Source organism: Rutidosis leptorrhynchoides, chromosome 5, assembly GCF_046630445.1.
Source record: "Rutidosis leptorrhynchoides isolate AG116_Rl617_1_P2 chromosome 5, CSIRO_AGI_Rlap_v1, whole genome shotgun sequence".
Taxonomy (NCBI): Eukaryota; Viridiplantae; Streptophyta; class Magnoliopsida; order Asterales; family Asteraceae; genus Rutidosis; species Rutidosis leptorrhynchoides.
The window spans coordinates 326,075,324-326,091,713 of record NC_092337.1 but is presented as its reverse complement, the minus strand read 5'-3'; the positions used below and the strand labels follow the sequence as shown (position 1 = coordinate 326,091,713).

Genomic DNA, 16,390 nt, shown 5'->3' with positions numbered 1-16,390 from the left:
AGAACGGGACATTTCAACCAATAACCTTCAGACTTCGTAACTCATCTTCCAACTTCCTAACCTCGTTCCTTGGACAATATTCGTTGATTAACATTGTTTTGAATTCTTCCCACGGAGTATCATAAGCTACATCTCCTCCTACAGCCTTCACATAATTTTTCCACCACGTGAGTGCACTATCTTGTAAAGTGCACGATGCATACTTGGTCATGTCCTTTTCAACACAACCACTGATTTTAAACACAGTCTCCATCTTTTCTATCCACCGGGTTAAACCGATCGGTCCTTCTGTTCCACTGAATGATGAGGGCTTGCAAGCTTGAAAAGTTTTGTAAGTGCACCCCACACGAGGATTTGGGTTAACTGCAGCACCTCTTGCAGCCTCGACCCATAACATTCTGTCGTTCACTCGCTGATTGATGAGTTCCTGGATTTCTTGTTCCGTCATTCGGTTCAATCGCGCCATATTCTTCTATAAGAATGAAAAGAAAATAATTATTCACATGGAATATTATAGATGTAGTGTATATTTACAGTACATTATAGCTTATTAATAATATGAACCAGGTATTATTATAAAAGCCTTTTCTTCTTATTAGCATTTTATAATTATATCTAGGGTAGTACCTACCCGTTAATGTCCATACTTAATAGCTTAGTACAGAATCAATTACTACCATCTAAATAATACTTAACCATGGAAAATTATTGCATTTCACACTTCACTATTTTACATATGCTTATCTTACATTGAACATTAAACAAACCACACTAATAATATTATACAAAACATTATATGATCCCATGGTTTAATACGGCAGCGCATCGTTTGGTCTATTTTCTAGGACGTTTAGGTTCAAAGAATCGCTTAACGCTTATCCTGGCTGTCTGCCTATATTTTGGCTGTGGGACTGAAGAACTGGATGCCGGGATAGAACGAATAGGAATAGCGGGAATAGGGGTGGTAGTGTCTAGTGGAGTTGGTGCCACATCATCCTTACTAAACTCGGGATTTGAATTTTCTAATTCATTAGCCTTTCGTTTCTTTCCTAGTTCGAACTCGTCTTTTGTAATTTCCTGTATTTCTTCCTCGGGTTCACTTTCCTCCTCGGGTTCACTTTCCGGGTTCTCTATAGTCGGTTCATCCGGAATTTGTGAGTCTTCCCCAAAGATATTATTTTCGTCATCGGATAGGTTAATGACTGGAACACCATCTGAAGATTCTGGTTCGGAGTCGCTGAACGTGATGACAAGTTTTGAGCCCGACATCTATCACACAACAACTAACCCATTAGTACTACATAATATTTACATATAAATTTTAACCAACAATGATAAGCAATGGTTTTTAAATCAGACCCGGTCAAAGTCCAGACTTACTAATGTATCCTAACGACTTATCAGTTAGACACACTAATGCAAACCTGGTTCGCTAAGACCACTGCTCTGATACCACATGTCATAACCCGTCCTTAACCATAAGAACGAGTTAGATAACGTATGATTTCATTGCGAGGTATTGACCTCTATATGCGACATTTTTAAAAGAACAACTGCATTTATTTTACATTACAAACCATAACTCTTATTTTAATACAAGCTTTAGACAATAAAAAGATGATTATCGTTTAGCGATAATCTTAGACTTACAAACTTTACATGTGATGATAACAATACGATTTCTAGCATATTTTACATTACAAATCCTCCGATATGCAGTTTTATTTTTGACACAAATATGCATACTCAAGATCTTGTTTAAATTCAACATGTTGCAGCGGAAGCTTCTAATTATCACCTGAGAATAGACATGTTTAAAACGTCAACATAAAGTTGGTGAGATATAGGTTTAATGCCGGCAGCAATATATATATAGACCACAAGATTTCATATATAAACGTTTTAATAAAAATATTCTAAGTGGTTGAGCACTTGGTAACCATACTTAACATTTAATCACGTCGCATATTCCCTTTATTATGAAATCTTACTACACCGTACCAAGTGTAGTCACGAAACGAAGTACTGTGCAACCGTTGAATACTGGTCGTCCAGTCCGGTTGGGGTTGTCAGGCCCGATAGATCTATCAACAGGATTCGCGTTTACAATACCGCTGTAAATAACAGTTACCAAGCTACAGGGAAGTATGCCAGTGGTACAACTCAACGTAGAATATATATTTTTCAGTTACTTGTGTCCATATCGTAAAACATAAAATACATGTATTCTCATCCCGAAATATTTAGAGTTTAAAAGTGGGACTATATACTCACTTTCGTCTTGAAGATATGTAATTTTGACTTGGTCTCCGATTGATATCACAAACCTAACCATATATAATATATCAATACCTTTTCTTTTTAAACAATCGTCACATATATATACTTATAATACTTTTAATAATTCCTTAGTCCGTAGTTAGCAGTTCGATGTTAGTAATTCAATTTTAAATGGTTCATTTTTAGGTGATTAATAAACCCCCAATGAAATAAATAAAAACCCCATCGTATATGTATTGGTCGAGATTAATCTTGACCCACGGTACCGGTGTTGTCAAATGACGTGTTGCGTACATAAAGTACCGGTGTTGTCAAATGACGTGTTGCGTACAATCATGGGATCTTATGATTAATCTTCTCGTATTGTTTACGGGTGATCCTGAACCATATAAAATTAAATTATGAGTACATATATATAAAATATCATGTTATTTTAGAAAGATGTGATTTATTTAATTTTTTTCCAATTAATCACGTAGCTAAATTAGTCTTGGATATCCGATTTCGTTTTGGTCATAGTTTCTTCGTTACAACTCCGTTTTCGTTGGTTCAACTTGCCACTTCCTTGGATCGAGTCCCTCTTTAAGAATATGAACTGTAAATACCTTAGTTTGCATTCGAAATCACAGGTCATAGGTCAAACTTTGGTGAAACTTATGAAGTTAATCATTTTCCATCATGTAAACAACCTTAAATGATTATTTTTCTAAAAATACTTATACTTTGAGTTAAATCATAAAATTTTTATGCGTTAACATATTCATAGTAAAAATCATTTTTCCAGAAAATAAACCTCCAATTCAAAGTTTAAGATGGTTTTTAATTATCCAACCCAAAACAGCCCCCGGTTACACTCCGACGTCGTAAAAACAGTTTTTAAGGTGTTCTTTGAAAAACCAAGTTAAACCTTGTTAAATTAGCATATACTTAAGATATATTACAGGTCTTGAAGTATTTTAAAAGTTAAGTTAGAAGGATCTATTTAGTTTGCAAACAAGTTTGAAAACATTCAAACTATGTTCTTATTGTTAAAATTTTATACCACAAAATAAGATAGCTATATATATATGAATCGAATAAGGTTATGAACATAGTTACTACCTCAAGTTCCTTGGACAAGGTTGTTGTAAAAGAGGAGTAAGAACCTAGAACCAAAAGGGTGATGGAATTGGATGAAAGATTGGAAGTAAGTTTGTGTTCTTGGAAGAATTCTTGAAGTGTTTTTGTAAGGGTTTTCTTATGGTGTTTAAAGCTTGTTTCTATGGCTAGATCTTCAAGGTTTCTTGCTGAATGATTATGGAGTTCTTAGAACTTGTAAGTAGGTGAATTAGAGAGTGGTTTAAGAGTAAGAATGGTGAGCTAAAAATGGTTTGGTGTTGGTCCTTAAAAACGTGACAAAGGGGGAGCAAGGACAAAATTTTTAAGCTTGTAATCTTGTGTATTTGTCAAACAATCATACAAAAGCAATTACCTCTACCTTAGGGCAGTAACAAGGGCTAGTTAGGTGGTGATTTGATGTGTATATACCAATAGTAAATACGTATAGAAGTTAGGTATGATACGAGTACATATACTCTAGATATACGTATAGAAATCTTGTGAAAAATAGAATGAGGATTCAAATATAGCTATCTTTTGTGAATACACTTATATGATTTTATGTATTTAAGTCCTTAAAAGTGATTAAATACATTACATATACGATATATGTATAAACATTATAGGTTATAAGTATTTATGTCAAATAACGTTACGTATGGTTATCGTTTTGAAAACTTAAGTTAGTAGTTTCAAAATATACTTATAACTTATTGTTATTAATACAAAATGGGATATTAAAACATTCATTAATCATGTTAAATATGTATATATACATATATATACACAAACGTATAATTATCATATATTGTATAGTTCGTGATATCATCGGTCAAACTAGACGGTCAAACGTTGTGTAAGTCTCTTTTCGGAAACATAAATCTCAACAATTTGGATTGCTTATCATGTTGGTAAGGTTTAATTTATGTAAATATTAATCTTATAAGTATAGAACGATCGAAAAAGTGCGGGTCGTTACACCAGCTGTGTTCTTTTAGATATTAAATGGGAGTAGTTTGGTCTTTTCACTTGTTGGACGAATCTAAGGCCACAAGATCAGTTCTAGGAGCTTCATTTACTACACTTTCAACTACCTCCTCCTTCCACTTCAATTCTAGAGAGAGAGAGAGTGTGTGATTCTTGTGTGAGAAAGCTCAAATCGAGGAAGAAGAAGTGGATTTCGGGCCAAAGCACGTGTGTTAAAGTTGTTCATCTAATCACTAGCTTCGTTGTGATTGTGGTGGTATGCTCTAATCTTGATTTCCTTATTTTAATTTGTTTAAGGGTTAGGGTTAGGGTTAGTGATGAACACAAAATCCATATTTGGTGATTTTGGGTGTTCTTGGGTAAGATTGGGTCATGAGGACCCAAGGATGACTAACCTAGGGTTTTGGAAATGTTAAATAGACTTATGAGTCATAATTGGTTAGTTAATTACTAGCACACCTAATTAAGCAAATGGGTGTTAATGGGGTTAGTAGATGACCCGAAATGGGTGTGTGACTTTAATATGGTTAAATGGGTAATAATTGACCTAGTTGGGAAAGATGGGTATGAAATACCCTAATGGTGTATTAGTTAGTGTTGTTGGACCTTAGTCACTAGCTTTTAGTGTTATGTGATGGTCTTGACTTTAAATGGACGATTTTGAGGAACATGGGGCATTTAATGCATTTAAGTCATTAAATGCACATGAGAGAATTGTTGTTGATAAGTCCAACTAGTTTGTGTGTTGATTGAGTACCTATTGTATTAGGTACTTTGCCTTGAAGCTTGTTGAAGTATAAAACATTCACCGAAGGCGTTAAGGTGAGTGGAATAATTATGCATGTATGTATATAGTGTATTTATTTGTGTGCTATGGCATGAACCACGGAGCCGGTAGTGCCATAGTATGTGCGAGTGTGCTATGATGTGAACCACGGAGCCGGTAGCATCATGGTACGTGTGTTGTAGTGTGAACCACGGAGCCGGTATCACTATAGCACGATTTATTAAAGTGTGAACCACGGAGCTGGTAGCACTATAAAAGAGTATGACTCAAGTTGTGATGTGAACCACGGAGCCGGTAGCATCAAAGTGTGAACCACAGAGCCGGTAGCACTATAAAATGAGGTGTGAACCACGGAGCTGGTAACACCAAAGTGTGAACCACGGAGCCGGTAACACTATAAAAGGGTATGACTCAAATGCGTAGTGACGTGAACCACGGAGCCGGTAGCGTCATAGCATTTCGTATGGTGTGAACCACGGAGCCGGTAGCACCATGACGAGTTTATGGTTAACCATATAGTTGTGTATGTGTTGTTGTATAGCATAATATATTATTTCGGTGAATATGCTATTGATTATGCTAGTTGCGGTATTTGGAGGTTATTAGCTTATACTCGGAGTTGGTATGCTAATTGTTATTACTAGCGATTATACGGTGTGTGTGTGTGTGTAAGTGTATGCAAGTAGGTATATTATATATGTATATGTATAATTATTGCATTCACTAAGCTTTAGCTTACCCTCTCGTTGTTTATCTTTTTATAGGCTTTGGCGTGGACAAGGGTAAGGGCGTTCGTTTGGATTAGTGATCCCGCTTTGTTTTGATAGGGGACGCTTTTGGACATATTTAGCTTTTGAAGTTTGGCCAATATGTGGGTAGTTTAACCCCAAACACCATGCTCTAGGTGTCGTTTGGAATTTAAACTCTTATGTTCGAACTTGTATTTTTGTACGAAACTCGTAAAACGGCCGATGTGGGCCCGATGTTGTAAAACTTGGTTTTATGGTGGAAACTTCTTAGTTTTAATTATGTTAACATGTTGTGAAAAGGGTTTCGTTTAAAAGTGTCAGGAAGCGGGTTTTCCGCTCGAGTAAGTTGCACATCCATGTCAGAATCTGGCAGTTCATTTGGACGCCGTCCAAGCCTTCTTTATTGAACGCCGTCCAGATAACCGGATGCCGTCCAGATGTGTTGATTCAGAAAAGTTTTTTTTAAGGCGTGTTTTTGGTATATCGAAGTCGGGTCGTTACAGAAGTTTTGATCAATATTGTTATTACGTTTACGTTTTACATTTGTTTTTTTTTTCTATGTTTACGTGAAATGAAAAATATAAAGGCAAATCTAAATAGTGATACGCGAAACCTAAAACTGAAACACGAAACTAAAAACTGAAACACGAAATGTATAACTAAAAACTAAAACACAAATCTAAAAGCTGAAACTCAAAACTGAAAACTAAAACATGAAATGCGATAGTGAAAACTGAAATCCGGATTTTAAAAATGAAACCCGAAACTGAATGCTGAAACGTGAAACTCAAAACTGAAACGAGAAAAAAAAAATTCAAAACTAAAAAGCGAAAGTAAAATTTGAAATGCAAAACTGAAAACTGAAACACAAAACGAAAAACTGTAAGAAAGGATTTAAAATCCTTCACAAACACAAAAGATTTTGAAATCCTTCATCTATCATCTAAGGATTTCATGATTTGAAATGCAAATCCCTGGACCAAACATGGAATTTAAAATGTAAATTCCTTCAAATTTCATGAAATCCCACGAACCAAACGTCCAATAGAGGTATAATTGTGAGTTTATGATATATAAAATCTGTATGAATCAAAAATTGATGTGTGAGAATCATCTCCTATGTTTTCGAGAAAGAATGAGCATTTAAGAAATCAATGTAGTGATTTAGTATTTCTTTTCTAATATCTATCTATACTTTCTAATAAATCACTATCACGATGATGTCATAAATAAGGAATTTACAAGTTTAAAAAAAATTAAAATAAAAATTCTAAACTATCCATAATAATGTCATTAAAATAATTAATTATTTATTTAATAAAAATATTAATATTAATTGTACAATATGAAAAGTATGATGTACAAATTTATAGTAAACACCCTTATGACAATATGTACCATCTTTGAAACATTATGTACAACTTAATTGTAAATCAACTCATTATCATATGTACAATATTTGAAATATTATGTATAAGTTAATGGTAAAATAGCCTCATGACTATATATAAAATATTTGAAGTATTATGTACAATCTTATAATTACATTGACCATATATATACAATTATTAAAACAAATTGTACAAAATTTTTACAAAATACCTCATGAACACATGTACAAATTTTGAAACATATTGTACAACCTTCACATAATAATTGTATTTTAAATTTTTTAAAATTTTTTTAGAGTGATTTCTTATTACAAATAATAATTATTAAAAATATAAATATTTAATTCTGAAATAAACTGTATTATTGTTATTATTATTATTTATTATTATAATTATAATTATGATTATAATTATAATTACAATTATAATTATAAATACTTTTTATGGTTATTCAATTATAGGTTCTCTTTGCGGGATTAAATATGTTGGCCTTCATTACAAGTAAAATAGTATGTGATGAAAATTAGAAGATGGTGATGGGAGAACGAGTGTACTTCATTTATTCTACTAAATATATTTGTAGTTTATCTTTAATTATTTCGGATACATATATTACGAGCAAAATATTTGTGACACGCTTTCGTTGTAATTATTTATTGTATGCATTTTGTAAGCTTCAATGATTTAGTTATGTTTCTAAATGATTTAATAATTATTCTTGATAATAACATGTTTAAACTTGAATTATTTAATAAACTCATAATTTTATGGGTTTTTATATTAGTATATTTATATATTTTACCTAGAATAAAAGGAAAAGATTGATAACACGAAAGAATAACTTTAGTTTGAGCTTCAAACCAAGCAACGCATCTTCTAAAGTCAAACGCATCTTCACTTGAATTTCTGACTTTTCGCAAACGAGATCTCAACTAGTAATAACTTCACATTTTTATATTATCACATCTATCTATCTATCTATCTATCTATGTATTTATCTATCTATCTATAGTTAACATTAAAATCCTACAATGATAATGTCATTATTAAGTTAATTCATTTGTTAAGAAAAAATTAAAAAGAAAAAAATCTAAGCATGGTGGGTGATATCATTGATCTAAATAATTTTAAATTAAAATTAAATCTTATTAATTAATTATTATTATTAAATCTTAATAATAATTATTTTAATTATTAAATAATTTTGAATTATTTTATATATTATTTTGAATTGAGTATGAAAAGGTATAAAAGCTAGGCAGAACGAAACCAATTCTAAATTTATATTTTAATTTACACTTTTAAAATAAAATGACAATCAATATTATCTCTTATGATTTGATGTAGATTGTTTAATATGCATTTTAGGTGTTTGATGAAATGTTCAGCTGACGAGTTTCTTAGTCGGACTATGTAGTTCCACGTGTCATTAAATTAAATAACTTTAGCATTTACGTTCACTTAATACCTAAAACATATCATTAAACTGTTTCGTATTAACAAATCCGTAATTTCACGGGTCATTTCACTTTTACATTTTTAAATCATTACATGTAAAGCAAGATTCTATATATTGTTTTTTAATCAATTTTAACTTTTTTTTTAATTAAAGACATCGTTCTATTGTGTTAGTTGTCATTAATCACGTTTACTTTACTCAAGTCTGGTTGTTCTTGTTTACTTTGTTTATCGAGTATTTTAAAATATGATTGATTATTGATTTATTAAAATTATAGTTTCATGTCACGAATATGACACTTTTATATAAGAGACAATAAATATTTCAGGTGACGTGACCATGACTTGTTGGTTTTGCCTAATTCGTATATAAAAATCAATAACTTGAAATATATTAACGCAAACACACGCTTCCACAAACTAATTAAAAAAGATTCAAGCAGCATTAGGGCAGTGTCGATTTAAACGTTTGCGATAACGTGGTCGTGAATCCCTGCGCGGTGGTTCATGTCGAGCAGGGTGTTGGCGAAGGAAACGGGTGTGATCCTCATGTTAATATGACTGAAGACTAGGGCCTGGGTCTGGCCCGTCTACTGCTCCAGAAAGCCCATTCTAAGTTGGCCTTGGTTCCTTCTGTTATTGGGCACGTTTCTTTGTTGGATGATGGGCTGGGTCTGAAGGCTCAATCTGTTTATGTTGATGCTGCTCCTTCTCAGCAGCATGTACATTTCCGTGGCGAGTGTTATTCACTTTGTGGAAAATCTCTGATGATATCGACAATTAGATGGCTAATGTTCACGGTCTGAGCGAGGTGGAGGTTCTTAAAGCTTTTGATCTTGATGTTGAAAGTGCTTTTCCTTCAGTTCTTCAAAGTTTTGGCAACGTTAACTCTTTGTCCGGTAAATACCCTAGTTTTTTCGAAGAGGCCAAGAAAGATTGCAATGGGTGTTGGATTGAAAGGAACATTATTTATTTGAAGACGAATCCTAAACATAAAAAATAGCTAAGCCTAGGAAAATCCGCTAGGCGGAATTGAGTAACTTTTATGTCGACAACATGTGAAGATTTAGAGTTGGGTTTATAATCTCCTTTCGATTCGGCTGGCTTTGCGGGTTGCTGGCTATTGGGCGTTTCTTTTAGTGTGTTTTTTTTTTTTTTTTTTTTTTTTTTTTTTTTTTTTTTTTTGAAACGGCAATAAAAAATGTATCAATAAAAGCTAAACAAAAGCTAGATGAAAGTACATCAAGACAATTACATAAGATGTGAAAACCAAGTGTTCCAGCTAGGAACATACTTACTTCTAGCTTTTAACTAATGGAACGAAAATAAACGAATATTATATATAATAGTACATCTCTTGATTGTATTTGGAACCAAAAAGAGTGTCGTTATGAAGTCTCCAAATCTACTAAAGAGTGGATACGAAGATGAAATATAAACATGATTTCCTCGATGCCTTTCCTGGATGCAAATCAAGCCATTCGAAAATATCATTAACTATGTCGGGAGGTTGCCAGTGATGAGTTTGTAAGTTTGTTTGTGTTGTTCAGAGCTTTGATGTCCCCTTGTACGTTGGTTTTTGGTTAGGTCGTTAGTTTAGTTTTGGATGGTTTGATCGTGGTTCATTTTGTTGTAGGATTTGTTTGCTAGTTATAAAATTCTAATTTTTCACGCACGCATGCACGCCGCACGCATGACAAAATTACACGGGTAGTCCTTGTGGTTTATCAAAAATCACACGGATAGTTCAAACTTGATTTTTTAACATTTGTAGTCCAGAGTATACAATTTCTTCATGGACAGTCTAAAATTCTGACGTTCGTAAATTATCTCCGTTAACGTCAGTCATGTACAAGAGATATACATTAAAAGTTCCAACAATTTATATATAATAGTACGGAGTATTATGTTTGCGTCAAAAAAAAGTTATGCAAAATAATCAAAAGCTTCTTTATTATAAAATCTCAAATCCAATTACTTGAGTAATTCCAACAGGTTACTGTTTGATATTCCATACCACAACTCATGTTTATCGGTTTGTGATGTCTTAATGTAGCTAGCTAGCTCTGTCATGTATAGGTTGAAATATCTCGATTGACCTAAATATCCAAAATCCACTCCAAATCACCCTTATCTATAGGAACTTGGTCCAAAACGTTCTTAGCATATTTAACTACGCGCAAATATTGATCACACAACAAGAGTCGTTTGGCGATACAAATGATCAAATTCATCTTCAAAAGAAATTAAGATTTACATGTAGCAAAAGCAATTGGAGGTCCCATCTACCATTCTTGTTATGAAGTCTTAAATTCAATTACTTGAGCAGATTATAACAGTTTACTGTTTGAAGTTCAACGCTTCATATGTTTATTGCTCTGGGATGTAGTGATTGACCTAGAACTGTTGAATATAGCTTGAAATACATCGATCGACCTAAACGTCCAAAGTCAAAACCGCATCGCAGTCCTGAATTTGATCATAACATGCCAAACATACAAACAACGCAAGACTAATTTGTATATCATTCTCATCAGTAATAAGGGATTATGATCCTTATCTCTAATATAGTCAAATACAACTTATCATAACACAAAAACTTATCCGATAGTTCACGGCAACGTACCCTGGTCTGGAGTCAACGCTAGGGTTCGAATACAAATGTTTTTAGTAAGGTCTTATTTAAGCAAGTCAACGGTCACATATGATCCAGATCATTAACTCAAAACATGCGTCAAGCAACATATAGAAACCCGACTTACTTAACTTTAATTAATTATCTTTATTATTTAACTACGCAGATCTTGATGACGGATGCAGCCCCAATACGATGTAGTGCCACCACAGCATCACCTTTCTTGCACAGCCCTTTTCCAGACGCCGATTTCAAAGCAGCTTCCAATATCACCTCAGTCGATTCAGCGTCAGTCGCCTTAGCGGACCCCTCAGCAAGTAGCGGAATTAATCCCCTGTACACAAGACTATGCCTAGCTGGCGTCTCATCGCTACATGTCCAATCAAACGAGTCAGTTGACAGAACCGGGACCACAACCGACAAAATCGGAACCGCGGGCCTATACTTAGCCACCAACTTAGCCGTACTTCCACCTCGAGTCAACACCACAATCAGTTTCGCTCGAGCCTTGTTAGCTGTTCTGACAGCTGACGATGCAAGCGACTCTAACGGGCTCATAGGTAACGGGGTTGACCGTATCATCTCCTTAAAGATGACTCCGTAGTCGAGAGACGATTCGGCTTCGATGCAGATGCGGGCCATGGTTTTGACCGCAATTTCCGGGTACGCACCGGCTGCACTTTCGCCACTGAGCATGACGCAATCGGTGCCGTCGAGAACAGCGTTTGCTACGTCGGTGGCTTCGGCACGAGTGGGTCGAGGTGATTTGATCATTGACTCGAGCATTTGGGTTGCGGTTACAACAGGCTTGCCCGCAAGGTTACATTTGTAGATCATCATTTTTTGTGCCAAAAAGATCTTTTCGACGGGAATTTCCATGCCGAGATCACCACGAGCAACCATGAATGAGTCGGTCTCCCTCAATATCTCATCGAAGTTTATAACTCCCTCTTGGTTCTCAACCTTCATAAAAATTTTAGTCCAATTTAAATAAATATCCAATTAACAGAACTTCTTAAATATAATATATAGAATATTGAATCATGCACATGACACTAAGGTTGCAAAAAACGCTACTCAGGGGGTACTCAGTCGGGACGTTTTATGGAGTACTTGGCAACTCGAGAGTACTCAGATGTTGACTAAGTTTGACTGTGACCGATTTTGACCCGAGTAAAACACTGCATGAGACCTTAATTTTTAATTTTTGCTCACAATACATTTGTTAAGTATTTTATTAAAACAGTACAAGACTTATAGAGATATTTCAACATTACCTATTTAATACCAAATCACAGCACCATGACGTTTTATGAAAAAAACATACCTTTGACATGAGCTGAATATTTTTGGCATGTAGGCCAAGAACTTTACGAACGTTCACAAGATCCGATCCCTTACGAACAAACGAGAGTGCAATCATATCTATATTATTAGGTACACCCCATTGAAGAATATCTTCTTGATCCTTTTCAGTAAGTGTCGGAAGATCAACAACTACACCAGGGAGATTCACATTCTTACGCTCACCTAACATAGCCGTGTTCTCACATCGACATCTAACGGTCCCAGATGCTGGATCGCAGGACAAAACCGTTAAGGTTATGGTTCCATCCGCACACAAAATCGTGTTTCCTGGCTTTAAGTCAACGGGCAGTTTCTTGTAGCTCATAGAAATGGTCTCCTCGTCTCCCTTAATTGTGTAATCCGTGCTTATCGTGATCTCACGGCCTTCTTTGAGTTGGATGGGCTTCTCATTCTTCAAAAACCCAGTTCGAATCTCAGGCCCCTGTAGTAATAACAACAAAAAATTCAAGTTTTTGTTTTAAAAAAAGAGAATTTTGATTCAAAATGCATAAAAAGGTATTTAAAATGTTTACCTTAGTATCGAGCATTACTGCACACAAAATCTGAGTATTTTGCATGGCAATTCGAAGATTATTTAACGTCTCTTGATGATACTCATGGGTCCCATGTGAAAAGTTGAACCGGGCGACATTCATCCCTGCTTTCAGTAGCTTTTCGCACATCACCACAGAGCGAGAAGCGGGACCCAGAGTGCATACGATCTTTGTTTTGGGGATACGCCCATCGTTAGGAAGATCCTTCAAGATCCCTTCAATGTCTATGTTCGACATTCTAAGTATTTAGATTATCTGTTTCACAAATGTCATAACAAAGAACAGCATAATCATAAATCAAATATCAAATTAAATTATATTTTATATGTATGATAAAACAAAATCAACATGTAGCATGATTGGAGGCTTTGTGTTTGTATTACACATATAAATATACATACATATATAGATAAATAGTAAATATAAATAATACAATCCTACTAGGACTACTTGTGTCAACAACAAGCGTCGATTTATTGGCGTCTTGACTGCCGTTTAGAGCCTAAAGTGAATCCAAGGCTGGTTTTAAAACCCATGAAAATTTGATTATACAATTTTCACGGCGTCACAATTTTATTTTAATTTTTTATACTATAAAAAAATAAAAATAAAATTAAAAAAATAAAAAAAAAAAACTTTTTACTCTTTAGCCGGAGGTCCACTCGGAAGCAATTTCTTTATCCGTCGAATAGAGAGAGGCAAGGTTGCAGAAATCGGTTCTCGGGGAGTTCTCGGCAGGGTCTCCAAAACGAGAACTCGAAGAACTCGGGGAGTTATCGGCGGTTAACTTTCGTTGACTTTTGAGATTTTACCGAGTTTTTTCCGAGATTTGACCGATTTTACCGAGATTTGACCGATTTTTCCGAGATTTGACCGATTTTTGGGAGATTTGACCGATTTTTCCGAGATTTGACCGATTTTTGGTCGTTGATCGATTTTTTGGCCGATTCCAAAACGAGTTCTCGCCAGGGAGGTCAAACCGATTTCTCCCCGAGAAATCGGCAGAGTTTTCCGATTTTTTGCAACACTGGAGAGAGGGATGACTTTCTCTTCTTTTACTTTTAGAGTGTTTTCACTCTGGGTGGAGAAAGGAGTTGTTTCTATTCTCGAAGAGGGGAAGGATTGTCTACATCTCACCTCCCCATATACCACTCATTGTGGAATTGGGTTTTGTTGTTGTTGTTGTACAAGGACTACTTGTTACGGGGCGTTATCCCACACTTTGCCCCAAGAAGCCCCAATCATAACGGGTGGTCTAAATAACACAACTAAAACTAGCTTTACATAGTTCCGAGGTCTCCCGTTCTATGGTTCAAATTCTGAATTGGGGATTTAGGGTTAGGGAAAAAAGTAGATACTAATTGCATCCAAATTTCAACTTCTTAAGGTGATGAAATGGGAACAGTTTCCAGTTTATTCAATACACAAATAGCCAAATTTCATGCTTTTAATTACTAATTCACTTCATCTTATATCTTATAAACAAAAACACCACTGCAATTTTATTAATCAAAAAAAAAAAAAAAAAAAAACAAATAAAGCCTGTTGTAAAAACCTAAACTCCAAATTGTTCAAAAAGATCTCAAATTATAACCATAACCTAAAATTAGTTTACAACAACTCAATATAATTACTTCTCCATGGAATATGTCCGCTTTACCCAAAATAAAACACATCACAATACAACTTTTGATGCATATTCAAGTTAATCTTGTTATCTACTTTATATATCAGATTTTTATATTATCATGGCATTAAAAAGTAGATCCAGCCAAAGACAGAGCCAACTTCACTTCATTTTATTAAAAACAACAAATAATTGAACAAAAAAACAGTCAGAGTAGCAAAGAGGAAAAGCAACAAAGCATGAAAATTAACATAAAATATATAAAATGAGATGGACCCAGAGGCAAAAATTACTAACTCGGTAAATAAAGGAGGTACCTTTGAATGAGGTTGCTTGCTTGAACCCTTTCGAAGATGAGATTGAAACTTTGAAAGTGACTGTAGTGAGAAAAAAAAAAAAAGAGTTTATTCGTGTTTGGCGTGGGGAAAGGAATATTTTGTATACCATATTTTAAAGTTCAATCATCATTCAATTAAAGTTGGACCAAAACGTTGAGCGGCCAGTAGTTTCGGTCAACATAGTGCGTTGACAAGTAACACGTCACTTCACCTTCGATTAAAGTAGTAGCTCGATGTTTTTTCACACCTTTTATGAAAATGCCTAAAAACTTATATCGAGACGGGACATGAAAAATGATGAATGTGGGCAATGAAGCTCGATGTTGCCAGACATATAAACAACACTCACGTTGTCATAGTAAACAAGAGTAGCAGATGAATGTGGGCAATGAAGCTCGCTTAAAAAGTTACGAATTCAACATGTCTCTGTAACAACGTTTGCGATGACGCGATACTCAGCTTCGGCGCAGGAGTGTGACAGAGTCTGCTGACGCTTAAAGGACTAGCAAATTATTACCTAAAAATACGCATTACCAAGATGTAGTTCGGCGAGTAGAAGGACAAAGAGCCCAGTCAGCATCAGAATAAGCAACCAACGAAGAAATACTGGAAGAAAACAGTTGTAGGCCAAGATCCAGAGTACTCTGAACATAGAGAATGATCCGTCTGAGAGCAGCCAAATGAGGTTCCCGAGGATCATGCATAAATAAGCAAATCTGCTGAACAGTGATCAAACCAAAATCGTAATACCATTTTCATCAACCGAATTCACCTCTTGACGATGAACCTGAAGCACTTACCGGCGAACCTGTCCGTAATACCATTTTCTCTCTCATTTCCAGAGTATCTAGTCATGATTATATACTATCTCAAATTCTGAACATTATTCATCCGCTCATCCGAACCGACAATCATTCCGGTGTAATAGAAGAAGTCAACGAGCTTCGCACTCGAGTTGTGGCCTTGAAAAATATAGTGCAAAACGTACCTGCATCAGCAACATCACCGGCACCAACATCAATACCAGTACCACCAACAACCCAAGTTTCAACATCACATGTCTCAACATCACAATCCATATCTCGAACTTAATCATTGTTCTACGAATCGTTCTACATCATTTGTCTTCGTTTTACATG

General features: G+C 34.8%; 1 protein-coding gene across 3 annotated transcripts; it reads right to left on the bottom strand.

Moving 5' to 3' along the window:
- Nucleotides 1-11,138: 11,138 nt before the first annotated feature.
- Nucleotides 11,139-15,323, bottom strand: LOC139848367 (pyruvate kinase, cytosolic isozyme-like). 3 transcript variants are annotated; one of them, XM_071838099.1, is made up of 4 exons: nt 15,211-15,227; nt 13,266-13,541; nt 12,713-13,174; nt 11,139-12,348 (listed from the first exon to the last, which is right to left on the bottom strand). In XM_071838099.1, exons 2-4 carry the CDS (start codon nt 13,521-13,523, stop codon nt 11,536-11,538), a joined length of 1,533 nt encoding a protein of 510 aa, XP_071694200.1. In that variant the 5' UTR covers nt 13,524-13,541; nt 15,211-15,227; the 3' UTR covers nt 11,139-11,535. The 3 variants fall into 3 exon arrangements, with proteins under 3 accessions (XP_071694200.1, XP_071694199.1, XP_071694198.1); XM_071838098.1 differs by lacking the exon at nt 15,211-15,227 and adding an exon at nt 13,930-14,750; XM_071838097.1 differs by lacking the exon at nt 15,211-15,227 and adding an exon at nt 15,231-15,323 and having other exon boundaries at nt 11,140-12,348.
- Between the last annotated feature and the right edge of the window lie 1,067 nt (nt 15,324-16,390).

What these genes read in the sequence shown, in the direction of transcription:
- LOC139848367 (XM_071838097.1), bottom strand. Translation starts at nt 13,523, where the DNA reads ATGTCGAACATAGACATTGAAGGGATCTTGAAGGATCTTCCTAACGAT. An exon ending in CAGTAATGCTCGATACTAAG is followed by an intron (nt 13,175 to 13,265) that starts GTAAACATTTTA and finishes TTATTACTACAG; the next exon opens with GGGCCTGAGATTCGAACTGG. An exon ending in ATATTCAGCTCATGTCAAAG is followed by an intron (nt 12,349 to 12,712) that starts GTATGTTTTTTT and finishes ATTTTTATGAAG; the next exon opens with GTTGAGAACCAAGAGGGAGT.